This window comes from Palaemon carinicauda, chromosome 14 (genome assembly GCF_036898095.1).
Source record: "Palaemon carinicauda isolate YSFRI2023 chromosome 14, ASM3689809v2, whole genome shotgun sequence".
Classification (NCBI taxonomy): Eukaryota; Metazoa; Arthropoda; class Malacostraca; order Decapoda; family Palaemonidae; genus Palaemon; species Palaemon carinicauda.
Window position 1 is genome coordinate 136,115,546 of NC_090738.1, and position 27,394 is coordinate 136,142,939.

Here is a 27,394-nt window from a genome sequence, read left to right on the forward strand (position 1 = left end):
ACGATCCCATTGAACTAGAATTCGGCTTAAGTTTGAGTGCAAGTTACTAAGCGAGTTGGTTCCGTCATGTATGATAATGAGCTTATAGTATAAGAATATTGAAAGTTTTATAGTAAATATATCGTGATACTAATTTTTATATTATTTATAATATATTATTTATATATTTATACCATAAATATTATATTTATTTGGTAATTTGTTTACATTATTGGCGTCTTTTCGTAATATTTTTAAAAATAACGGTTCCATCAAGGCTCGCGATCCCGCTGGAACGCGCCAACAAGCCCTTGTCTCTCCATTAGTGAGGAAGTTCCCTCACAACACTGGCCATCAGGCGGGAGTGAACCAAAATCAAAAATGAGTTCCACTAGGAGAACTCTACTGACAGATGGCCTAACGAACGTCGTCGTGGAGTTGTCAGAGAAGGAAATAGAAAGGATGCAGACAGGTGAGAGAGCGTAAAGGAGCCGGACAGTGACATAAGTAACGGTTATAAACGTATCCTGTGTGGGGCGAAATTCGAGTCTTACAGCCGCCGCCATACTTAAAGGGGCAGGATTAGTGAGCGCATTTGGCCTCAATTATGATGTAGTTTTGACATCTGTGGTAGTGGCATTGTGGGCTCCGTCGAGGCCTGTATTTTTGCCGACGGTTGTGAAAATTTTGACGTTTGAGGGGTGCTCTTAATGTCAATTGGGGTTCGACACGGGACATGGGTCACAGGGAGGCGTGTAAGTCGGTTGGGGGAATTTTGACGTTTGAGGGGTGCTCTTGAATGTCATTTGGTGTTCGACACGGGTCACTGGGAGGCGTGTAAGTCGGTTGGGGAAATTTGACGTTTGAGGAGTGTTCTTAATGTCATTTTGTCTCGACACAGGTCACAGGGAGGCGTGTAAGTCGGTTGGGGAAATTTGACGTTTGAGGGGTGCTCTGAATGTCATTTGGTGTTCGACAGGGGTCACAGGGAGGCGTGTAAGTCGGTTGGGAAAATTTGACGTTTGAGGAGTGCTCTTAATGTCATTTGGTGTTCGACACGGGTCACAGGGAGGCGTGTAAGTCGGTTGGGGAAATTTGACGTTTGAGGAGTGCTCTGAATGTCATTTTGTCTCGACACGGGTCACAGGGAGGCGTGTAAGTCGGTTGGGGAAATTTGACGTTTGAGGAGTGCTCTTGAATGTCATTTGGTGTTCGACACGGGTCACAGGGAGGCGTGTAAGTCGGTTGGGGAAATTTGACGTTTGAGGGGTGCTCTGAATGTCATTTGGTATCGACACGGGTCACAGGGAGGCGTGTAAGTCGGTTGGGGGAAATTTGACGTTTAAGGAGTGCTCTGAATGTCATTTGGTGTTCGACACGGGTCACAGGGAGGCGTGTAAGTCGGTTGGGGAAATTTGACGTTTGAGGAGTGCTCTTAATGTCATTTTGTCTCGACACGGGTCACAGGGAGGCGTGTAAGTCGGTTGGGGAAATTTGACGTTTGAGGGGTGCTCTTAATGTCATTTTGTCTCGACACGGGTCACAGGGAGGCGTGTAAGTCGGTTGGGGAAATTTGACGTTTGAGGAGTGCTCTTAATGTCATTTGGTGTTCGACAGGGGTCACAGGGAGGCGTGTAAGTCGGTTGGGAAAATTTGACGTTTGAGGAGTGCTCTTAATGTCATTTGGTGTTCGACACGGGTCACAGGGAGGCGTGTAAGTCGGTTGGGGAAATTTGACGTTTGAGGAGTGCTCTGAATGTCATTTGGTGTTCGACACGGGTCACAGGGAGGCGTGTAAGTCGGTTGGGGAAATTTGACGTTTGAGGAGTGCTCTTAATGTCATTTTGTCTCGACACGGGTCACAGGGAGGCGTGTAAGTCGGTTGGGAAAATTTGACGTTTGAGGAGTGCTCTTAATGTCATTTGGTGTTCGACAGGGGTCACAGGGAGGCGTGTAAGTCGGTTGGGAAAATTTGACGTTTGAGGAGTGCTCTTAATGTCATTTGGTGTTCGACACGGGTCACAGGGAGGCGTGTAAGTCGGTTGGGGAAATTTGACGTTTGAGGAGTGCTCTTAATGTCATTTTGTCTCGACACGGGTCACAGGGAGGCGTGTAAGTCGGTTGGGAAAATTTGACGTTTGAGGAGTGCTCTTAATGTCATTTGGTGTTCGACAGGGGTCACAGGGAGGCGTGTAAGTCGGTTGGGAAAATTTGACGTTTGAGGAGTGCTCTTAATGTCATTTGGTGTTCGACACGGGTCACAGGGAGGCGTGTAAGTCGGTTGGGGAAATTTGACGTTTGAGGGGTGCTCTTAATGTCAATTGGGGTTCGACACGGGACATGGGTCACAGGGAGGCGTGTAAGTCGGTTGGGGAAATTTGACGTTTGAGGGGTGCTCTGAATGTCATTTTGTCTCAACATGGGTCACAGGGAGGCGTGTAAGGCGGTTGGGGAAATTTGACGTTTGAGGAGTGTTCTTAATGTCATTTTGTCTCGACACGGGTCACAGGGAGGCGTGTAAGTCGGTTGGGGCAATTTGACGTTTGAGGAGTGCTCTTAATGTCATTTTGTCTCGACACGGGTCACAGGGAGGCGTGTAAGTCAATTGGGGGAAATTTGACGTTTGAGGAGTGCTCTTAATGTCATTTTGTCTCGACACGGGTCACAGGGAGGCGTGTAAGTCGGTTGGGGAAATTTGACGTTTGAGGAGTGCTCTGAATGTCATTTGGTGTACGACACGGGACACGGGTCACAGGGAGGCGTGTAAGTCGGTTGGGAAAATTTGACGTTTGAGGAGTGCTCTGAATGTCATTTGGTGTTCGACACGGGTCACAGGGAGGCGTGTAAGTCGGTTGGGGAAATTTGACGTTTGAGGAGTGCTCTTAATGTCATTTGGTATCGACACGGGTCACAGGGAGGCGTGTAAGTCGGTTGGGGAAATTTGACGTTTGAGGGGTGCTCTTAATGTCAATTGGGGTTCGACACGGGACATGGGTCACAGGGAGGCGTGTAAGTCGGTTGGGGAAATTTGACGTTTGAGGGGTGCTCTGAATGTCATTTGGTGTTCGACACGGGTCACAGGGAGGCGTGTAAGTCGGTTGGGGAAATTTGACGTTTGAGGGGTGCTCTTAATGTCAATTGGGGTTCGACACGGGACATGGGTCACAGGGAGGCGTGTAAGTCGGTTGGGGAAATTTGACGTTTGAGGGGTGCTCTGAATGTCATTTGGTGTTCGACACGGGACATGGGTCACAGGGAGGCGTGTAAGTCGGTTGGGGAAATTTTGACGTTTGAGGGGTGCTCTGAATGTCATTTTGTCTCGACACGGGTCACAGGGAGGCGTGTAAGTCGGTTGGGGAAATTTTGACGTTTGAGTGGTGCTCTGAATGTCATTTTGTCTCGACACGGGTCACAGGGAGGCGTGTAAGTCGGTTGGGGAAATTTGACGTTTGAGGAGTGCTCTTAATGTCATTTTGTCTCGACACGGGTCACAGGGAGGCGTGTAAGTCGGTTGGGGAAATTTGACGTTTGAGGAGTGCTCTTGAATGTCATTTGGTGTTCAACACGGGTCACAGGGAGGCGTGTAAGTCGGTTGGGGAAATTTGACGTTTGAGGGGTGCTCTTAATGTCATTTGGTGTTCGACACAGGACATGGGTCACAGGGAGGCGTGTAAGTCGGTTGGGGAAATTTGACGTTTGGGGAGTGCTCTTAATGTCATTTGGTGTTCGACACGGGTCACAGGGAGGCGTGTAAGTCGGTTGGGGAAATTTGACGTTTGAGGAGTGCTCTTAATGTCATTTTGTCTCGACACGGGTCACAGGGAGGCGTGTAAGTCGGTTGGGGAAATTTGACGTTTGAGCAGTGTTCTTAATGTCATTTGGTGTTCGACACGGGTCACAGGGAGGCGTGTAAGGACGTCTGTAATGTCAAGTTAGGCTGGAATTGTCTGTGTTCACGATTGTGGTTTGGTTTCAAATTCTGTTTCCAGTGTGAACAAGATAGTTTAAACTTGTGCGTTAGCTTATTAAACTGGCACTGTCTAATCTAGTTGAAAGTTTAGCCTTATTTTAGATATTTTATTCCCTGTATGTTTCATAGAAAAACCTAACTTCATATTTAAACATTCTTATATCATATTGTAGCCAACTTAGCCCTCTTTAGGCTGTTGTTTCTGAATCTGAGCCAACTTTGACATCAGAATTCAACTGACACGGCATCATTATTAATAATAAATTGATAAATATACCCCAAAACCAACGTTGGGGGTGTATCTATGATAGCGACCTCCTGCTAGGAGTGAAACAGGTTACGAACCAAACTCAGGATAAACTAATAATACGACAGTGGATGCCGGGAGGGGGGGGGGTTGTGTTAGCCTGCCCGCCCATTAGGTCAGTACATAAGGGCACGGCTTGTAGGTTAGGTTAGTCATGCAGGAGCCTTTGTATATCAGTGGCCAGTTCCTCATGCGTTGATTGAAAATGGACCTAAACTTTCCCCCCTAACCTAACCTACAAGCTGTGGCCTTACCTACATACCTAATGGGGGCGGGGGTTGACACCCCCCTTATTACACTGCCGTATTCTAAGTTGGCCATAATAATACATACAAGTGGCTATTGTCATACATATACCCCGTTATGCAACGTCTGCATATGGCAAATTGCCGTACTTGCTCAAGTCTGTTTTTGCTGAAAATAATGTTATGTAATTTCTTCTAATTATTTATGCAGTTGATAAAAATTCTTAGTTCATAAATACCAATTTAAGCTTATAATAAAATTGGGTTACATATTTTTCTGTTATTATAGTACAAAACTTTTACTTTACTTGCGTTAACACATAATTTGGTTCAAGTTATACTGTATATTTTGCTTAACTCATTTTAGCATAAAAACTATGAAAATTTGATCTTTAACTTATTTTTTTAGGAAAATTTGGTCTTTAACTTAGTTTTTTTAGGAAAATTTGGTCTTTAACTTAGTTTTTTTAGGAAAATTTGGTCTTTAACTTATTTTTTTTTTTTTAGGAAAATTTGGTCTTTAACTTAATTTTTTTTAGGAAAATTTGGTCTTTAACTTACTTTTAAAGAAAAATTTGGTCTTTAGCTTATTTTTTAAGGGAAATTTGGTCTTTAACTTATGTTTTTAGGAAAATTAGGTCTTTACGAATGTTTTTTACCACATAGGTGAACAAATTAAATTTTTTTTATATATATTATTTTATATATTTGATGGAGTTTTCATTTATGATAGTGTATATCATGAGTATAAAGAAATTCAAAGACGTACGATGAAACGGAAGGCACCCATGAGTGTTTACAGTGATGGATTAATGAATAATTTGACAAATATTATTCCTGGAAAGTATGAAATTAACCTCTATTAGATTCAGAAATTGTAGATGCCTCCTGTCAAAAATAACTAATACGGCAAGAAAATTTGAGTAACATGTTAGGGTCTACAAATATAGTTAGCAATCAGGAGGTTCGTTGATTATACTGTACTCGCTCTACTCCAATTGCAAGGGTCATAGAAATACTGGATGCTATGTAATTTGTATTACCACAAAAATACTGTTTAGTGAGGCATTATATACTGCAGAAGTTTGTATGAATATTATTTTTTGCCTGATTAAAACATTGTGTACAGTATATGTAAAAAATGAAAATAAAAATCCTTGAAATTTACTGCTAGCTGTTCATTTTTAACAGGAATCAAAGACTGTAAGAACACACCACAATAATTTATTGCTACTCAGTTCATGAAAAAATATTCAAAATTTGTTGTTAAATTACTAAATGTCATTTTCAATTCTAATGTGTAGTCATAGATCACACTGTGTATTTACACAGGGATACAGCTAGGAACCCAAAGGCATTGTCATGGTTGAATTTGTTGCCAAAGGTAAAAACATCCCTTGATAATTAATATTAAGACCTGGGGTTACTACACTATATAGACCTGATGTAGACTTCCAATCAAGTGAAAAGTTTTTATTTTTTAAAGTAATTTTTTGATAGATATGAAAATTTTCATTATGGTAAAAAAATAAGCCCTAAAAATCAGGGTGAAAAAATAAGAAAAAAAAAAAAAAGGATAAACAAGGGGGAACTAATGGAAGGGATAGAATTTGAAGGTCAATAAGCAACACATTTTACAGCAAGCATCTCGTATTGCTGTACAGTATGAAGAAATTTGCCCTCATATGTCTAGGGTCAGTAACTTGAGAAAGGTTTTCTTATAGAATTTAATTCATATATTTACTAGGACTAGAGAGCTTTGCCTGTTCTTATGTGCTTGTGAGGTTCCATTCTCTTATTTTAAATTTTATTATGAACCCTACAATTATATTGCTTATTTCCCTTTGGCCTCAATATTTGCTTTGGTGGTTTCTCATGAAAAATTAAATGTACAGAATTAATATTATCCAATGTAAATTACGTTTATTCCTACATGAATAGAAAACCTTGTCTGTTAATATGAGACTTTCAGCTTGGAAGGAACTTTGGCTGGTGAAGTTTCTAACGAGGTGTCGCTAGTTTAGACACTTTGTTTTCAGCTGCTGAAGAATACAGACATACTGTCAACTGACTGTTTTAATTTTTTGTTTTTATCTTCTAGTTTGTGTTTAGAGTCAAGTCCGAGGAAATTTAAGGAAGACGAAGGGTTTTGCAGTTTTCCCAAAAACTGTCACTGACTGATAGTATCTGTGTAACATGCAGATTTACACTTTTGTTCATGTTAACAGCATTCCTGTTGCTGTTTGTTCCTTCATCAATAGCCGTAGGAGGAGATGAGGACACAAACGGGAGTCCTTTGTATTTCACTTTCCGCCTCAACCCAGCAAGCCCTAGGTGTACGGGAGGGGGTTGGGGATTCCCCACCACCCGCCAGTAACTGCTGACCTAAAAGCCTACAGCTTTGCGTATTTGGGAAAAATACAAATTACTTTTAAAATTTATGGTCATATAGTTTTGCACATATTCCCATAGCAAAAGCAAAAAAAGTTAAACAAATATGTATCATTATGAAGTACAGTACATTACATGTCAAACAAACTGTGACCTGACTTTAGTGATTATTCAGAAAGCATTTGCCTGAGGTCAAGCTGCCGTTTTAAAACTAAATTTCCCTGAGAACTGTTTAGGTTAGCAGTCGCGGAAGCTGTCTGTGGAGTCCTTACTGATACAGCATTCTATTCTCGTATGAAAATGAGTTTCAAGACGATTCTAACCATTTCTTTCGTGGTGCAATTTTGGATGTTTCCATTTATGGCAATCACACTTTCTCTCACTTCTCTTGCTTGAGGGTACACTCGGGCACACTGTTTTATGTAGTTTCTCTTTCTTTTGTTTTGTTAAAGTTTTTATAGTTTAAATAGGAAATATTTATTTTAATGTTGTTACTATTCTTAGAATATTTTATTTTTCCTTATTTCCTTTCTTCACTGGGCTATTTTCCCTGTTGGGGCCCCTGGGCTTATAGCATCCTGCTTTTCCAACTAGGGTTGTAGCCTAGCATTTAATAATAATAATAATAATAATTTGCTTTTAATTTAGACCAATCTAAGGTCATCATAGAATCAAAATAGGAAAGCGACTAAAAGGACAGCTGCTGCCTTGGAGTCTTGCTTTTTAGCAAAAGGCTACGTTTAATACCAATAACTGCTGAAACTACTGCAGTTGGACTGTTTAGTCAAAGGTTGGGCCCACTACCAATAACTGAAAACTGTTGCCTTGCAGTTGCACTATTTAGTCATTGGTTAGGTCCACCGCCAATAACTTTGGTTGATGACTGCAAGGACATGGAAACGTAAAACTCCTCGACCAAATTATAAACCATACCTGATGCTGCATCAGGCAACCAACACCTTGGTGTAGGGATAACGGTGAAGAAGAAATGTCAAATTTAAAGGTCCTGTAGCACTCGCTAGGGATGTCTCCATTCATGATAATCACACTGTTTCTCTCACTTAAGATTTTCTTTTAACCCTTTTACCCCCAAAGGACGTACTGGTACGTTTCACAAAAGCCATCCCTTTACCCCCATGGACGTACTGGTACGTCCTTGCAAAAAAATGCTATACAAATTTTTTTTTTTCATATTTTTGATAATTTTTTTGAGAAAATTCAGGCATTTTCCAAGATAATGAGACCAACCTGACCTCTCTATGACAAAAATTAAGGCTGTTAGAGCAATTTAAAAAAAATATACTGCAAAATGTGCTGGGGAAAAAATAACCCCCTGGGGGTTAAGGGTTGGAAATTTCCAAATAGTCTGGGGGTAAAAGGGTTAAGATTTGCTTTTAAATAGTGGAGAGCAATCTAAGGCCACCAGAATCCAAAATGGATGTAATTAATATGTATGATTTTCATTGGTTACGGTTGTTTGAATATTCATCCTATCATTTTTACTATACTTCCTTCAATGATTAGAATACTTATGTCCTTATTTGTGGATTTTGGATCATATCACATGCCCTATTTAACTAAACTCAGTCCCAGTGGCCCCAATTAATTTTTGGCGATTGGTTAACTGTTGTCTGGAATATCCTCTTGTGTAAATGGCTATTTTACAAATTTGTTTTCCTGTTTTAGATTTTGATTTTATATCAGTTGAAACTGTATGTGAGGTAGCCATCAGAATGTCAATTTGTTTATCTTGTGTTTATTCATTTAGTAGGCAGTAATTTTGACATAAGAATCTCGGACAGTAATACTGTGATGAGCTCTTAAAGTAAATATGATGGAGTGAAAAAATTGGGAAGAAATTGTAGTCAGAAACACTTAACATTGAGGTCTCTTAAATGCACAGAACACTGCCTCTTATGAGAAAATAAAAATGATCTGTACCTAAGCCCAAACAAAATTTGGTTGTCTACCTCAACACAAATGATCACAAAGTGATATCGAAGGTATGCTTAGTGTAGATTAATAAGGTCTAAGTCCACTTAATGGTCTACCAGTGCTTACATCACAGAAGAGGGGGGCATAGTAGTCATCAAGGGGAACGTCTTCGCAATGGAAGGATGTGCAGGATGTCCCACATGCTTGGGACTCTGGATCATTTTGCTTGGCTTCTACTAAGGCATTGTAATATGATCATTGGTAAAAAGGATTTAATTTTTCCAGGTTCATGTTGAATGGTGCAGTTTTGTTCAACCATGGCTGAGAGATGTCGGTTTTGACGGACTAACAAGGTGTCTGACTGTTCAGCGTGTGTGTGCCCCAAAGGCATGTGGTCTGTATGAATGACGAAGGGTGTACCTTCTAAAAAGTGGAGAAAGTGCTGGGAAGTTAAAGGCAGCGACAACAATCCGCTGTTGAAGTAGAGTAGTCAGCTTCTTAATGTTAACAGAGGCATTCTTGGAAACTTATTCAACGTTTAGCATTCAATTCCTGGGGAGAAAAAGATGATTCATATAACCACTATGCACAAGAATAAACATACATGCTATATATATATATGTAACCCGGCAGGGAAATTACCTTATCACAAAAGATTTCATCTTAGCCTTGGCTGAGGTCTGTCTTCAATTTGTCTTATGGATGGAATAATGACTACTAATATCCAAGCCCCTAATCGTGTCTTCTAAGGAAAGCATACGGCGTTCCGTTTTTAACAGACTTGTTATAATCAAGCAAACTTCAAACAACATTGCCTGACTTTAGAATATCAGGCCTAAGAAGATGGCTTGACCATGGTCGAAATATCAGGCCTAAAAAGATTGCTTGACCATGGTCGAAATATCAGGCCTAAGAAGATGGCCCTGGTTGAAATATCAGGCCTAAGAAGATGACTTGACCCTGGTCGAAATATCAGGCCTATGAAAATGGCTGCCCCTGGTCGAAATATCAAGCCTAAGAAGATGGCTTGACTCTGGTCGAAAAGGCTGCGGCTGCCATTCCATGCTTTTTGCCGCCTTCATTTTCACGAAATCTATAATATGAGTAGATTTAACCAGTCTTTGTATTTCACTCTTCGAGGTGGATTGACAGCTTCGTCTGTAATCAATTAGAATGAGATCACTGTCTCCATAAAACCCTATTTAAGCGAAATCCAAAAGTACACCGAGAAAAACACAATCGACCGATTTGGAACTGGTGCTAAAAAGGAGTGATGGGCAAGCGTGGGTAGAGTTAGTAGTACTGGTCTGCGCGGCAGGGGAGGTTGAACCGCACCTCACTATTGAGGGATTTCAAAGAGGAGATGTCTAAATGGTACGAGACCTCTGGTATATTTCGCCCCAGTTTATACCGACACCAATAGGTGAGCGAGCTAGTTCAACCTAGCATTCCTATACATTTTTTCTCTGGTAATATTAGCAGTTATATTCCTTAGAAATGGTGCAATAGCAGCATTTCACTGGCCGGCACAGGTTGAGCCCAGAAAAACCCTATTTAAGCTCGGGTGTAAAGTTTGTTGACTTTTAACGGAGGTTTGTGTGTTATAAAATATTACATAATTATTTTAAGGTTTGAAAAGAATGCCGTACTGACTTTTTAACTGTTAGCAAGGGCATTTCTCTGTTTTTAACCGGGATATCTTGGTTGATGCTACCTAATATTTCACAATACTTACTAATGATTCATTTGTATTAATATTAACTTTATCCACATCACTCTTGCAGCTGTAGACTTTTTATGTAGATATTGAAATTAACAATCTAGAGTTGAAATAATTTTATGATGTGAAAAGGTTATGTAAATTGAAAAGTAATTATTGTTAGCTTATTTTATATCATAAGTGAATAGTCAAATTTCTTGATGCCATTTTAAATGTAGAGGTTTTAGAAATGATTTGGACTTAAAATTAATTTTTGTACAAATTATTACAGTATTATAAGATTAAATTACGCTTAAAAACCTCGCTTGTAATTCTATTCCATATATCATTTGGTCATAACTCATAAACAGGGGTATTTTTTTATTTGTTTTTTTATTCTTTTTCCATATACAGGTATGTAACAAGTGAAGCTTTGAAATTAATATAATGGGAAGTCAATATTGAGAGAGGGAAGGTAGGTGACTGTCCTCTTAAATGACCGGGCACCTGCGAAGAGGCTTGACAAAGCTTGTATACGCACATAATTTTTTTTGCAATCCACAAAACATCTTTGTGCTTATCATCCTAATTTCCTCACACTTGCTTTTTTGTTCTACACTTTGTTTTTTAAGTTATGTAAAGTACTTTGTCTACAAGATGTCCATAGTGGATTTGTGAAGGGGTCTGGCAAGCATGTCTAGGTTTTGCGAGTGTTTTCCGTCGTCTCACATAGTATCTATTTTTTCAGATGCAGAATATTGTCAGCAAGTTTTCAGTAAACATTCAGCTAATGAATCGCCACCCGTTCAAGGTATAATGTGGAGCTATTAAGTACCCTGAAGTAGATTTTAAATTTGTATGATGACTTAGTATTGTAGCACTGTAATGTTTTATGATGAATTTTCGAGTGTGTGTTAGTCATTAAGGTTTGAGATATAATTTTGTTAGGAGCACTATTTTTATTAGATGTAGCACTGTCTTTGCTTTAGGTATAGTTTGATGTACGGTGTTTACTGTACACTTGAAACTAAATTGATTACTGTATATAGAACAAGTAGAGAGAGGAATCAGAGATTTCATACCTCCGCCAATGATGATCGTCGTCTTTTTACTCAAGTCTACGGACTAAGCTTTTCCAGATGTCGACCGTGAATATACGGTATAATAATAACAATGTCAACCAGTATCACATCCTTTATCCGGATCCCCTCCAAAATTTAAATAGTTTCTTATGGAGCATAATACCTAACTGTCGTTAAATTTTATTGGAATCCGTCAAGAAGTTTTGACAATCCTGCCAACAAACAAATGATTAAACGCAGGTATAAATATAATCTCTTTGGCGGTTAAATTTTATTGGAATCCGGCAAGAAGCTTTGACATAAATCCTGCTAACAAACAAATAATTAAACGCAGGTATAAATATAATCTCTTTGGCGGAGGTAAAAAGAACTTTGCTCCTTGTATGACTATAGTTCATGCATCTTGTGTATAGAGCACTGTATATCATTTCATCTTTTGTGATTAACATAGTTTCAATGTATAGTAGTTATTTAGAATACTGTATAGTTTTAATGTATAGTAGTTATTTAGAATACTGTACTTGTATTTGATCCTTAGAATTCTTTAATTAATCCTCTAGTTAGCATGTAGACTTGTGTTGAATTCTTTTTCTAGTGCATGACTTAATTGCAGGTTTTATAGAATTTGATGAATAATACTTTGAATGAATAGTTATGAATCATGATGTCTCTTCAGCCACTAGCTGCTACTTTCGGAATATGCCATAGCAATAAAATATTATGCTTTCCTGCGTCCTTATATAATAGTTGCTATGCAACGTACTGTATGAAGAAGAAATCTTCATCTCTTCAGCCACTAGCTGCTACTTTTGGAATATGCCATAGCAATAAAATATTACGCTTTCCTGCGTCGTTATATAGTTGTTGCCATGCATCATACTGTACGAAGAAGTCTAAGACTTACTGTATGCAGAACATCAAAGAGGTTTTTTTCTTTTGACTGTTACTCTGTTCAACACTAAAGAAGTTAACTTTATACTGTATAAAATTCCTCTAGTATTCCTCTTTAGGTAGTATACATTTACTTTACTCTTTGCGAGTACGCGTTTCTTCACATACTCAAGCTCATATACCCGTTTTTCTCCTCGGCTAATCTCGTCTCTTCTTAGCTATTTATGTTTTTCATTCTGTCTCTAACCTCATTTTTCTGTACCGTTTTACAAACCACTAATGTTTCTCAATCTCGTCCGCACTTGTGCTACACTTTGCCCTTGGTCACTGGATTCTTTTTCTTGCTACAGGGCTGTCTAATGTGCACATTCTCACATACAAACTTTCCTTTATAAATATGTGGCCTCCATTTTCTTCATGCAGTAGCACACTTGTCAAAGCTATATCTATTCATTTGGAATTTATAAATGTACGGTTTTTTTTTGCACTTGCTATAGTTATACTTCATTTCCATTTTCTTCCATCTCACTTTCTTGAGATATGCTTCATTTCTCTTTTTGTGCTTTGCCAATGCTCATTTTCTTAGTTTCCCCTTAATTCTACTAGTGTTTTGGGGCTATTTTCTTCAGCTAGTAGGACCTGTGACATGTTTACAATAGTGAACATACAGAATTTTTTTTTGTTAGTCCTGCGTTTGTTTATCGAGTGGCTTTAGCTTATAATATTTTTAATTTTATTTGGGGACATGATTTATGTTTGTGATGTCAGCAAATAGGGTTGTGTCCATTATGCATCTTTACTCTTTTGCTACCAATTTTATTAGCTAAACTTGAGTGTCAAACTTCACAAGTGCTGGATTAGTTTTGTATATAATTTTTTAAAGAATTTTATGTGTTCTTTAGCCCTTTCACCCCCAAAGGACGTACCGATACGTTATTGCAAAAGACTGTTAATTACATGTTTTTACATATTTTTGATAATTTTATGAGAAACTTCAGGCATTTTCCAAAAGAATGAGACCAACCTGACCTCTTTAGGACAAAAATTAAGCCTGTTAGAGCGATTTAAAAAAAATATATAGCAAGATGTGCTCGAAATTTAACCTTATGGTGGGGGTAAAAGGGTTAACTCCTTTTGGCAGAAACTGGACTTCTATTGACCATGGTATTGTGTTATTTCCCAGTAGTTTTGGCATCATCCTGTTTGCCAAAACTAACATCTAGCTGTATGATAATGTTCAGAATCCTACTTCTGTTTTAAGGGACGGAGGTGTTGGCACTGAGGATTTTTTTAAAATAGTTTTTTCATTTCTGTTATTATTATTATTGTCATTACTAGCTAAGCTCCAACCCTTGTTGGAAAAGCAGGATGCTATAAGCCGAAGGGCTCCAACAGGGAAAAATAGCCCAGTGAGGAAAGGAAATAACTAATCAGTATGAGAAATAAACAGTAACAATATAAAAACAGGTATTTCACACATAAACTATAAAAAGACTCATGTCAGCCTGTTCAACATGAAAACATTTGCTGCAAGTTTGAACTTTTGAAGTTCTACCGATTCAACTACAGGATTAGGAAGATCATTCCACAACTTGGTCACAGCTGGAATAAAACTTCTACAATACTGTGTAGTATTGAGTCTCATGATGGAGAAGGCCTGGCTATTAGTATGTTCCTTATTTATGAAGTCTTGCTTCAAGGATAGGTTTAGAGAAGCAAGTTACCTTTATAGAGCAAGGTAAGCCAGGATGGGTAAATACCAGTTATTATTATTACTGGCTGAACTACAACCCTAGTTGGAAAAGCAGGATGCCATAAGCCCAAGGGCTCCAATAGGGAAAATAGCCCAGTAAGGAAAGGTAATAAGGATAAGGGAACTCAAAGAATAGTGTGCCTGAGGGTACTTCAACCCACACCACATTAAGGAGTTTTTCTTACTGCAGCTCCTCCGACCATGACCGAGTCATTGCCTCTACTGCGTTATATAAATCAAGAAAAAAGGCTGAAACTGTCTAAACTGGAGATGGTAGCCATAGATAAGTTCTTAATTTTATTCATATAGCTTTGATAAAGTTTAAACACCACTTGCCATTAAAAGGATTTCTTAAAAGGTTTTTAAAGGTGGCTTGTGAATGGCAAAGGCAACGTACAGAACAATGTCCTAGCGACTGATTAGATAAACATATGATCAGTGTCCAAGTTCCCTCTCCAGCAAACCAGGACTGGGGAAGGACAAGCAGTGGATGCTTTTGATTCAACAGGTAGACCCATATGCAAGCCTCAAATACCCTCATCCATAGCTCACAAGGATGGTGAGGTTGCAGACACTAAAAACTATTAAGAGGCGAGAAAAAGCTGCTGCTTTATAGCGCCAGGGTTCTTTATTGCTGCATGGAGAGAAGAGATGTTGCTCTCTTAACTGTTTCATTTACCATTTGTTCCAACACGGAGTACTTACCTCGAACTACTTCCTTAGGAGTATCTGGGATCTCCTCCCAACCGACCAGGGTTTTGTGTAGTTTCCCCTACTCCTGTTTTCTGTGAGGGTTAACCTCGGGCGGAGTGATACGCGCCCTGAGGCTAACCCCGGGTCAGGGAGCATGCTTTCTCAGGTCTCGACCTCCAGTAAGTTCTCTGGTCGCGTCGCGATAACATCTCGACGCTCTCCTTATCCCAGTGTGACCCTTTGTGTCCCCGACCCTTTGTGATTTTCATTGGATTTATGGATTTGGTCCATGTAGTTGGGATCATGGAATGCCATTCTGTGCCCAGAACCTCATACATAGTTATACATACATATACCAAGGCACTTCCCCCAATTTTGGGGGTAGCCGACATCAACAAATGAAACAAAACAAAATAGGGGACCTCTACTCTCTACGTTCCTCCAGCCTAACAAGGGACTCAACCGGGTTCGGCTGGTACTGCTAGGGTGCCACAGCCCACCCTCCCACATTATCCACCACAGATGAAGCTTCATAATGCTGAATCCCCTACTGCTGCTACCTCCGTGGTTATCTAAGGCATCGGAGGCAGCAGCAGGGCCTACCGAAACAGTGTGGAGAAAAAGCCAAGAGGTTGAATCCCCTAAAAATGGATGCTTCAAAGCCCCAGATTTTGCTTCCAGCTGCAATGAAATCTAAAAGACTTGATTTTCGTAGGTCCAATTAATGATAAAGACCTACATCTTTACGAGAAAGATGTTATTCACTAATGAATGTTAAGAGTTTGTGAAATGATCGAGCAAAAATATATGTTCAAAGTTATCTTTCTTGACTGAGTGTGTCCATTTACTTTACAGTTGAGAATTTAAGATTGTTTTCCTCTGCATTTAGTGATAAAAGGTTTAACAAGTAATTTGTTAAGCTTCATACATATTCACCGTCTTATTCACCACTGAGAACAGTGCATTCTCTAGCAAGTTTCTCGTCATAGTAAATGCTGATTGCTCCACGAATTTTCTTATATAGCAATTCCGAAATAAGTAGTACCTCATGATATCGGTTCTGTAGTATTTATTATTACTAGCAAAGCTATAATCCTAGTTAGGAAAGGAGGATTCTACAAGCCCAGGGGCTCCAACAGGGAGAGCAGCCCAGGACAGAAAGGAAATAGAGAAGTAACTATAATCCTAGTTAGGAAAGAAGGATTCTACAAGCCCAGGGGCTCCAACAGGGAGAGCAGCCCAAGACAGAGAGGAAATAGAGAGGTAACTATTAAGCTATAAATGACAATAAGAAAATATATGAAATGTTTTACGGTCATTCATATAATCTATGAAATGAGATTCGTGTCAACCTGTTCAACAGAAGATTATTTGCAACAAGTTTGAACTTCCAAGATTCTACCAATTTAACTGCCAGATTAGGAAAATTGTTCTACGATCTGGTCAAGGCTAGAATAAAAATTCTAGAACACTTTGTATAGTATTGAACCTTATGATGATGAATAAGACTGTTAGAATTAACTGTACACCTAGCACTGCTTACAGAATGGTAGTATAATTTTCAAAGATCTGAATGCAAAGAGTATGAAGAATCTTATGCATCATGCACAAAGATCTAAGCTTTGGGAGTTTTCCAGTAGGCATCAGCAGAATTCAATTTCTTGTCCAATTTCTCGATTCTACGGACAATTCTCTTTTCAGGGTTGCTACATTCAGCTAGCAAGTTGGCGAAGTTCATCAGGTGGGTGAAGGATACAATTCAGGTTAAGGCTGGATGTAATTAATACAAGTACAAGTAATACTCGAAGATTACAACATGCAAAGTCAGGAGTGGATTGCGACAATGTTTTCTACTTTGAAAAGAGGAAGAAGGAGGAATAACTATTGATAGATATGGGTTTCTTTGTTTCAAAGATACTTGCATTTACTCTGTTCTGTTTTCCCACTTGCTCTCATTGATTATTCCCCCGAGTCTCTCTAGATTAAGGAAGATACGGTTTCAAATCAATACCTAAGCCGCCTTTTCATCGAGCTACGACCATTTAAAGGTTTAAAGGCTGCTCATGAATGGCAGAGGCGAGGGACAGGGACGTTATCCTAGAAAGCAGGACAACGTCGTAGAGACTGATCATATGTACATATGATCAGCGCCCACGCCCACCCAAGCTAGGACAAGGGAGGCCTGCTGGTGACTTACTTGGTGGACCTATAGGCTCCTCCACATCCTAAGCTCACAAGGATGGTGAATATCATGTAACACTGTATATAATAAGTTTGGAGACTTATCATGCCTTGCCAACCTATAAAAGATTAAATACTGTACATCAGTAGATTTCCTGAGGAGTTCTTCTTCTTCTTCTTCTTCTTCTTCTTCTTCTTCTTCTTCTTCTTCTTCTTCTTCTTCTTCTTCTTCTTCTTCTTCTTCTTCTTCTTCTTCTTCTTCTTCTTCTTCTTCTTCTTCTTCTTCTTCTTCTTCTTCTTCTTCTTCTTCTTCTTCTTCTTCTTCTTCTTCTTCTTCTTCTTCTTCTTCTTCTTCTTCTTCTTCTTCTTCTTCTTCTTCTTCTTCTTCTTCTTCTTCTTCTTCTTCTTCTTCTTCTTTACTGTAGCTCCTCTGACCATGAATGTGCGTCATTCTTGCTACGGTGTTATACCAAAAATAAAAAATAATTTAAAGGTTGCTCGTGAATAGCAAAGGCAAGAGACGGTGACAATGCCCTAGAGACTGGCCATATATACATGTGATCAGTGGCCAAGCCACCTCTCAATTAAGCTAGGACCAGCGAAAGCCAGACAGTGGCTGCTGATGACTCTATCGGTAGACCCGTAGTCTCCCCAAAACCCCCATCCCTAGCTCACAAAGATGGTGAGGTTGCGGACCTCGAGTGGGTCTTGAACTCCCATCCAATAGATTTCCTGTCAGAGATCTATCCTATAGTCTCCCACAACCTCTATTTGTGATGATTTTTTTTTCTGCATGGTCAGCAGTTACAGGATCAGTCAATATTTTTTTATAGAATAAAAGCTGAAATATTTACCAGACTCGAAGGTCCTTGGCAAATATATTTTTTACTACTAAGTATTAATATTATTAAACAGGATATGATTAATGTGTACATTTGAATAGGCCAATAGTGTCTTCTTGTACTTGGTGTTATTCAATATTAGCAAGCATGCTCTCTGACCCGGGGTTAGCCTTAGGGCGCGTATCACTCCACCTGAGGTTACCCCTCATAGAAAACGGGACTAGGGTAAACTACACAAAACTCTGGTCGGTTGGGAGGAGATCCCAGATACTCCCAAGAAAGTAGTTCGAGGTAAGTACTGTTAGGAAAAATACAAATTACTTAAAATTTGTGATTTTTAAATAAATTTAGATTAAATCTGGGAAGTTGATAAGAAAAAAAAATTGAAGTAACCGCTGAATTGACGGAATTTAGTAATGTCATTTCTGTTTATTAATCTTTTCCATTTCCTCCAACAGCAGGGACACCGACAGAAACCGTAAATGTAAAGCCATCCACAGAGGGACTGTTTCAGAGCAGACGACGGTCATTTAAAGGTACATGTATGTGAGAATCTGTTATCCGTGTTAGTTTGAGGTGATGAATATTCTTATGCTTATGCTTTTCTATTTTCTCTCCCTTTATCTTCCCCTCTCGAGTCACACGGTACTGCAACATCTATGGGTGATACTTTCTTCATTGTCGTGTCAATCAGATTGACGTTTATTGTCTTGTCAATCAGATTGACGTTCATTGTCTTGTCAATCAGATTGATGTCTGGTTGACGTGCTTATATCAACTTGTCTGGCCTTTCTTTTTATCATATTATCCCTATAATTGAGAGAATGGAAAGTGGCTGTCTGCTAAAGGAGGTGATGAATGCAAGAGTTGATGGGAGAAGTACAAGAGGAAGGCCAAGGTTTGGGTGGATGGATGGAGTTAAGAAAGCTCTGGGTGATAGGAGGATAGATGTGAGAGAGAGGCAAGAGAGCGTGCTAGAAATAGGAATGAATGGCGAGCGATTGTGGCGTGGTTCCGGTAGGCCCTGCTGCTTCCTCCGGTGCCTTGGATGACCGCGGAGGTAGCAACAGTAGGGGATTCAGCGTTATGAAGCTCTATCTGTGGTAGATAACGGAGGAGGGTGGGCTGTGGCACCCTAGCAGAACCAGCTGAACTCGGTTGAGTACCTTGTCAGGCTGGGAGGAATGTAGAGAGGAGATGTCCCCCTTTTTTTTTTTTTTTCATTTGTTTGATGTTGGGCTACCCCCCAAAATTGGGGGAAATGCCTCGGTATATGTATGTATCCCTATAATGTATGAACATTTACTTGGCATATCACACAAATGGGTTATATATTTAAGTGTAGGCCTTTACTCTAAATTTACTCATGCTTATTAATACTGTATGTCCAAGATAGGTGTCTGTGAAGCTTATGTCGTGTGCTACTGTACAGAAAATATATTTATATTAAACTTTCAAATATTCTCCCACAGCTTTAGGAACTGATCGATCAACCACTTTGTTACTTTATACTGTAAAGAAATAGTTTCAATATTGATCTGTTAATGAAGTCAGATATTTGGAATTTTGAAAAGTTATGAAATTGGTAAAGAACTTCTGTTCACGTAACGAGTCGCCTCAGCCTTGTGAAGTCCAATGAAGATAAAAGCAAGCAACTTACTAAATTGCTTTTAATAAATAGTTTCTTATTTAGACAACCATTCCTTGGTATAGCTAACATAGGAATTATTAAATCTTGAAATATAATTTCATCCAGGATAAGCATGGCCTCTTTAGAGAAGGGATTTTGACGAAGGAAAAATCTATTGATTTTGACGAAGGAAAAATCTATTTCTGGCCGAGGGACCTGTGTCGCTCTGTGAAATTCTCCTTAAAGCACCGTTTCAAAGGTATAAATACTGCTAAATATACCAGAGAAAAAAGTTGCATGGAATGCTAGGAATATATCCAGCTCGCTCACCCCTAAAGGGTGTCGGAATTAAAACTGGGGCGAGTGATACCACTACCAGAGATCCCTTTCCAATCAGACCTCTCCTTCCTCAAAATCCCCTTTAGATATACAGCTTTCAACTGAGGGCAAATGGCTTGCGTTTGAAACAAGTTAGTTCTGGGGTATTCTTTTCACAAACTTCATTGTTTCCTGTTAATCTGCTATTACATTTAAAACAGTTGCTCTTTATTAAATCAAATTTAATTTTAATGTTGCATAAAAACCATGAATCCAGCTCTATGAAGGTCAAGTATTTTAATGTCCAATTCCTCAATCTACTGCTAACATTAATAACGCCCATGCTTGTGTGTGTACGGTTGATTTCATTCATTCCGGTTTACTTCACAGGAAGACGTCTGACAGCTGTATATTATAGCAGGTAACCCCATGTTTAGCAAAAGAGAAACTGTTGGGAAGGTTGCCGAGTCTGCATTAATTTCATGAAGTGCTATTAATTAATAATTTTTTTCTATGCAGCACTTTAAAATTAATAACAATGCTTTTGATCACTTAATTATAAGCTCAGCTTTTTTATTTTACAAGCATCATATAAACAATTTATCTTTTATTAAACACATTGTTACCTATTAAAATGTACAGCCGTCAGACTTCTCCTTAGCTTCCGGTGAAGTGTACTACAATCAATGAAGTTAAGTATACCAGTCATTTATTTATTCATTTTATTATTATCATTATTATGAAGCTTCATCAATGGTGGATAACAGGGAAGGGTGGGCTGTGGCACCCTAGCAGTACCAGCTGAACTCGGTTGAGTCCCTTGTTAGGATGGGAGGAACATAGAGAGTAGAGGTCCCATTTTTTGTTTTTGTTTTGGTATATGTAAGCTAAGCTATAATCCTAGTACAGTATGCATTCATCCTTAGATACACAAAATTTGGTGTTATTTATCTTGCTGTGTACCTTGCAAAGTCCCATTTCCATCTCCAGCTACATTACTTTCTCATCTAGAAGTGTGGACTCACAGGTTGCCCAAAGCACTTCAAACTACTATTGTCCATAAACAATAAAAGCAAATCTTTGGTGTCAAACACTGCAAGTCAAGAAATGTTGCAGTGATCTGGATCAACTTGATAATGGTGAAAATGGACTGCCTGACACAAAGGTCTGCACTATGTCATTTGAATTCATGACTCCAAATATTCTTTTTCTTTCTCTACAAGCTTGTCCCTTTAACTCATGGCTCCAAACATTCTTCTTCTTTCTCTACAAGCTTGTCCCTATTTCGGGTCGCTGTATGATTCTTCAACTCATGACTCCAAATATTCTTCTTCTTTCTCTAAAAACTTTTCCCTATTTGTGGTCGCTATAATGATTCTTCAACACGTTTCTCCATTTCCGTTGGTCCGGTGCATCTTCCTCGATCAATCCCAACTCCCTCATATCGTTTTCCACTCAGTTAATCCATCGCAATTTTGGTCTACCTAATCTCCTCCCACTAGGTAGTCACATATCCATCATCTTCCTTATCTGATGGTCTTCTTCCTCCCATCTCTCTACATGTCCATACCATCTCAGTCTACTTTTACCTTGGTTGAAGCTGGTGCTACTGTAAGAGTGCCTCTAACATGTTTCTTCTTTACTTTATCCTTTCATGACTTCAAATATCCTGGTTTAAATTTGTTACCAAGTCTTTTAACCCTCTTGAACATCCAATGATGCATAATGGCGTCCAAAGTTCATGCAACCTTAAGTGCTATATAGAAAATTTCTTCAACTTTCTAATTATTATTGTTATTATTATTACTAGCTAAGCTAAAACCCTAGTTGGATAAGCAGGATGCTATAAGCCTAAGGGCTCCAAAAAGGAGATTAGCCCAGTGAGAAAAGGAAGCAAACTACAAGAGAAATAATGACCAATTAAAATGTATTTTAAGAACAGTAACATTAAAATAGATCTTTCATAAATAAACTATAAAAAGAGACTTGTGTTAGCCTGTTAAAAAAAAAACGTTCACTACAAATTTGAACTTTTGAAGTTCCACTGAATCAACTACCTGATTAGGAAGATCATTCCACAACCTGGTCACAGCTGGAATAAAACAATGCTGCCAGAAAGTTAGAAAAGTTTAAGTGACTATATTTGCTATTGAAACTAAGGAATTAGTCCTAAATATTAATTTTCGTAACGTAAATTGATTGAGGGTACATACATACATACATATACCAAAGGCACTTCCCCCAATTTTGGGGGGTAGCCGACATCAACAATGAAACAAAACAAAAAGGGGACCTCTACTCTCTACGTTCCTTCAGCCTAACCAGGGACTCAACTGAGTTCAGCTGGTACTGCTAGGGTGCAACAGCCCAACCTCCCACATTATCCACCACAGATGAAGCTTCATAATGCTGAATCCCCTTCTGGGCATTAAAGGAATTGAAAATGTTGGCACTTTTACTTAGAGTATTTGTTTGTATTGTGCTCCTTTTAGCTCTATAAACAATTTTGAAGGTCTTAGTGTAATTCTGTAGTTAATAGAATGGTTACAAAGTCCCTTAGTAATAAAAATGGTAACCAAACATTAAATCAACTACAGAGGGATATGGAATTCATTTGAGAAAGGTTATAGTACCTGTAGTTTTGTCTCATATACTAATAGTTTAAGAATAATTTTTGACCTTTTGATGAACACCCATCTTAGTACATTTTTCAATTATCATCATCAGTGAGTCGGCTATGAACTTTACTATAGGACCTGTGTAAGAATGTTTGAATCCTGAAAAGTTTCAGTTCATCGAATTAATTTTTTTATTCATTAGTAAATCTACCAGCTGGTATATAACCAATGAAATGTATTTTTTCAATTTAAATGTCTAGGTACAATGTCAAGTATCTGTACCAACCGTGTGTCACATGATTGTACATAGTTCATTTTGTGTATATATTATGCTTGTATCTTCGCTCTTTCCTCGCACTAAAAAGAGCCTGAATAAACATGTCTCTTTTTCTCATCGGTAATGGTGTCAATCTTGAAAACTAAATTTCTTGTTGCTTTGAGCTTTTGTATATAAAGGAGTGTTCTATAATAAACTCACTCAATTGCTTTCATCCTGTCTTTGAGTCACAACCTTCTCTCGGCTGTCACATATCCAATCCTATCCTATATCTTTCGAGACAAGGTTAACCCTATTCAGGGAAGGATAGCCGTGGTTGTTTTAAACACGTCCCTGTTACATACACGATATCTTTCAGGATATTCGCTCCAGGGGTAAGAACCCTCTGATACCTCTCTAAATAAAATCCTTTAGTATATCACTCGCAGGCAATATCCCAAGTAGAAAGCTGCCCTGAGGAACTTCCATCAGGACGACATGGCTCTCTCACCCAAAAAAACCTGTGGTGAACGACACCTCGTAGTAACGGGGCATTTTGAGGAGGGAGAAGTCTAATTGGAAAGGGACCTCTGGTAGTGGTATCACTCGCCCCAGTTTTAATACCGACACCCTTTAGGGGTGAGCGAGCTTGGTATATTCCTGGCATTCCATGCAACTTTTTTCTCTGGTATATTTAGCAATATTTATACCTTTGAAATGGTGCTTTAAGGAGCATTTTACGGAGCGACACAGGTTGAGCCCAAAAATAGATTTTTTCCTGTCAAAATCCCTTTTATGAAAGTTGTGGTTTACATGTCAAATGTTTACGAATGCTATCCCCCATCGTCTTACCCCCCCCCCCCCCCCTAATAATTACAGCACAGATTAAAGTTCTTGCCCTGATTGCAAGTGTGTTCATTCATATATTTATTTTCATCTACTTGTCATGATGATTTTGAAAAACTATAAGTAATATTTAGCCAATTTTTTGACCTTATAATCAACCATTTAATGGCTTCCCTTTCATCTAGAGAAGCATTTGGTATTGGTTGGATTCACAGAGGGAAAGAAAGACCTTCAATACTAAGATAGCTGTTTGATTTAATGGCTTTTCTTACATGAAAAGAAGCATTTAGTTTAGAGTTAAATACAGAGTGAGAGATTATTGTTATAATTATAATTTCATGTTGAATTAGGACATTTTTATTGAAGCTGTCTATGTTCATTTATCTAATTTCTTTTAACATCCGTTTTTCTTATACTTGAAAAGAAGCATTTAGTTTCAAGTTAAATACACTTGAGAGATTATTGTCGTAATTATAATTTCATGTTGAATTAGGACATTTTTATTGAAGCTGTCTATGTTAACTCATTTATTTTCTTTTAGCACCCATTTTTCTTATATTTGAAAAGAAGCATTTAATTTCAAGTTAAATACACCGCGAGAGATCATTGTTGTGGTTATAATTTCATGTTAAATTATGAACTTTTTATTGAAGCTGTCTATGTAAACTCGTTTATTTAATTTCTTTTAGCACCCGTTTTTCTGATACTTGAAAAGAAGCATTTAGTCTCAAATACACCGCGAGAGATCATTATTGCAATTATAATTTCATGTTAAAATTATGAACTTTTCATTGAAGCTATCTTTTAACTCATATTTCATTTCTTTTAGCACCGTGGGACTCGGAAATGACCCACTTTTTCATCAGCGAATACCGCAATGTCCGGGGGATAGTTGTCAAAAAGAGGGAGGCTTTCTTACACATAGCAGAGAAGATGAACGCCAAAGGGTACGACGTGACTCCTTATACAGTCGAGAAGAAGTGGCACAACCTCATTAAGACTTATAAGAACGTGTTAGATCGAGCCCTTTACAAAGGACAAGAGAAGATTTGTTGGGAATATTTTGAAGTGAGTATGACTTTTTTTCTCTCCTAAATTATTACTTATTAACCCTTTTATCCTCAGGCTATTTGGAACTTTCCAACCTTTAACCCCCAGGGGTTATTTTTTTTTCAAGCACATTTTGCAGTATAATTTTTTTAAATTGCTCTAACAGCCTTAATTTTCGTCATAGAGAGGTCAGGTTGGTCTCATTCTCTTGGAAAATGCCTGAAGTTTCTCATAAAGTTATCAAAAATATGCAAAAAAAAAAAAATGTAAATAGCAGTTTTTTGCAAGGACGTACCGGTATGTCCATGGGGGTAAAGGGATGGGTTTTGTGAAACGTACCAGTACGTCCTTTGGGGGTAAAAGGGTTAAAGAGCTAATGTTACTTTTAAAGAATGGTTGTGAAAATCATCCTTAAATGTATTACAAATAAATAAATTGCTTGATTTAAACAGTAGAAATTGTACTGATGAGAAATTGAATTTCCAGGAAATGGATGAAATAATTAAAAACAGCACCCCGTCGTTACCAGCTCCAGGGAACCTGAAAGATCTCGCCAAGACTAGAAAAGGGAACCCAGATGCCGAGAGTCCCAACGTGAGCGCTCCACAAATGGCAGAGACTTTATCCGTCTCTCCGGACATCGGTTCCTGCCCTCCCTCTCCGGAACTGATCATCACCACGCCACGAAGTTCCTCCCCGCCACGTTCAGACACATCCAATTCGTACTATCAAAATATACCCATAACAAATTCTTGTCAGGCATCTACACCGTCGTCACATGTACAAAGTTACACTTCACCAGCTATCGTCTCTTCCTCCGCCATCGTATCGTCGTCGTCGACGCCCCTTCCGTGCGGAGAGCCGCAAAACATGTCTTGTACTGTCCATTATGAGCAACCTATTCATACTAATGTCCCGGGCATGAATCCCCAAATTTCTAACTCCACGGCCGTTCAAGTCGGTCCCAAAGTCGAGTGGGGAGGACAGATACAGCCGCAGGTTTCCACTAATATGGAAACTCAAGTTATACCAGCGCAACAAACTATGGTGTCCGTGCAACATCAAGGCATGACGTCGCCATCTTACATCACCGTTCCCGAAGTCCAGAACCCGAGGTTTGCCAAACCAAACGAACCCGTAATGAAGACAATCCCCCAGGGAGCCCTAGATCCAGGGAGAAGAGACATGAAGCGGAAATGGCCCAACGAGCAGCCGAACGAAGCCGGCCATTCGAAGCAGGACAAAATCAGAATAACGACGGAACCGCCGCAGTTCCCAGATCCGGACCTACTCACTGCCCAAAGAGAAACGAATTACCGGTTAAAGACTCTCAACTCGAACATCATGAGCATGGGTCACACGCTGAACGAGAATATTCTGGGCTTGAAGAGAGCCGTTGAAAGCATGGTCTCGATCATGATTCAGAATAGAAATAATGTATAGAAAATGGAAGTTATTACCCTCGGCTGAAGTTTGTCGATATCGGGGCTCTGTCGGTCCTTCCCAACTGTCTTGAAACATGAAGGAAATTTGTTTATTCAGTACGTTATAATTTAAAGTCGAGAAAATTGGCATCACGGAAAATACCAGTCGGTCCTATTTTCATTATCATGCATAATTCTAATTATAATAATACAGTATTTACCTATTATAATTTTGAAATTATTGTTCAGAGATTTATTTTGTCAATTTGTTTTAAATTAAACTATTGCAGTGGTATCTTAGAGTGAAAGTTCTCACGACCACAATCATAATTGCATATAATTTTGAGGTTCAATTCAAGAGTATGCTGATGATTATAATGTGACTTAACATTGCTGAATCTGTGATAGTTGGGAAGTAGTTGCGCTGTGTATGGAGTTCCAAATCTGAAGGTCATGGTCTGCTAGACTCACCAATAAGCAATCTCTCTCTTTTGTAGAATGATAGATGGTTTATTTTGATTAGAAATCTTTAAAAAGGAGTTACTTTGGAATCTTAAGTACAAATTTTTTTTTTTCCCGTAAAGGTAGATGTGTGCCGAGCCAGATAATTTGGCTGTTATATTATAGTCAGGGGGTCATTTACCACAGTATAGGGGCACTCATTCTTATCCTTTTTACCTTCATTGGTTTTAGAAAAGCCAGTCGTTTTTATTTGTCCGTCAATTTTTTTACCTGAATTTTTGTATTTAATAGTGGTGACATGCCTTGATTTTTACATTTTCCCGTGAAAGAATAATACCCTTATGTTTTTTCTCTACAAATGAGTATAACCTACCTGTTCACGTACCATTACTCGAATTTTATTTTTCCCACGGCAGTACTCTGCCAGTAAAGCAACTGTTTTGTTTTTCCTCTTGTGTGACAGGTGTGGCAATTGATAGCGGAACTGAATACTCATCAATCATACTTGGCTATCTGCGATTGGAAGAAAGTAAGTTCACATCCAAAGGTCATTCGTAACGGAAACTGTAATTTTGACGTGCTCGGCCAATCCCGAATTGGGCGGGAAGTGGCAAAGCGAAGAAGAAGGTACTATCCTTCTCAAAGGGGTATGTGATAATGGTAATCTTAAGGTAGATTTGGAATGGGAAATCTTTTGTCTCTTTTTTCCATACAAAAACCGACACTTCTGTCATTGTACAGAACACCTGTGGTGCAAATTGTATGGATAGACCTTTTAATAATTAATTGAACACATCCTCCTCCCCCCCCCCACCTTCCCAC

The 27,394-nt window shown here is 38.8% G+C and overlaps 1 protein-coding gene across 4 annotated transcripts; it reads left to right on the forward strand.

Annotated features, from left to right (window-relative positions):
- The first annotated feature begins 305 nt into the window (after window positions 1-305).
- Window positions 306-27,394, forward strand: LOC137653795 (uncharacterized). Of its 4 annotated transcripts, none has more exons than XM_068387444.1 (5): window positions 306-451; window positions 11,275-11,337; window positions 18,427-18,510; window positions 24,466-24,704; window positions 25,173-27,394. In XM_068387444.1, exons 1-5 carry the CDS (start codon window positions 361-363, stop codon window positions 26,127-26,129), a joined length of 1,434 nt encoding a protein of 477 aa, XP_068243545.1. In that variant the 5' UTR covers window positions 306-360; the 3' UTR covers window positions 26,130-27,394. The 4 variants fall into 4 exon arrangements, with proteins under 4 accessions (XP_068243545.1, XP_068243546.1, XP_068243547.1 ...); XM_068387445.1 differs by having other exon boundaries at window positions 18,427-18,504; XM_068387446.1 differs by lacking the exon at window positions 11,275-11,337.

Bases quoted from the DNA above. Each gene is read 5' to 3' on its own strand.
- LOC137653795 (XM_068387444.1), top strand. From the start codon at position 361: ATGAGTTCCACTAGGAGAACTCTACTGACAGATGGCCTAACGAACGTC. The intron at 452-11,274 runs GTGAGAGAGCGT...CTATTTTTTCAG, and splicing joins AATAGAAAGGATGCAGACAG to ATGCAGAATATTGTCAGCAA. The intron at 24,705-25,172 runs GTGAGTATGACT...TTGAATTTCCAG, and splicing joins TTTGTTGGGAATATTTTGAA to GAAATGGATGAAATAATTAA.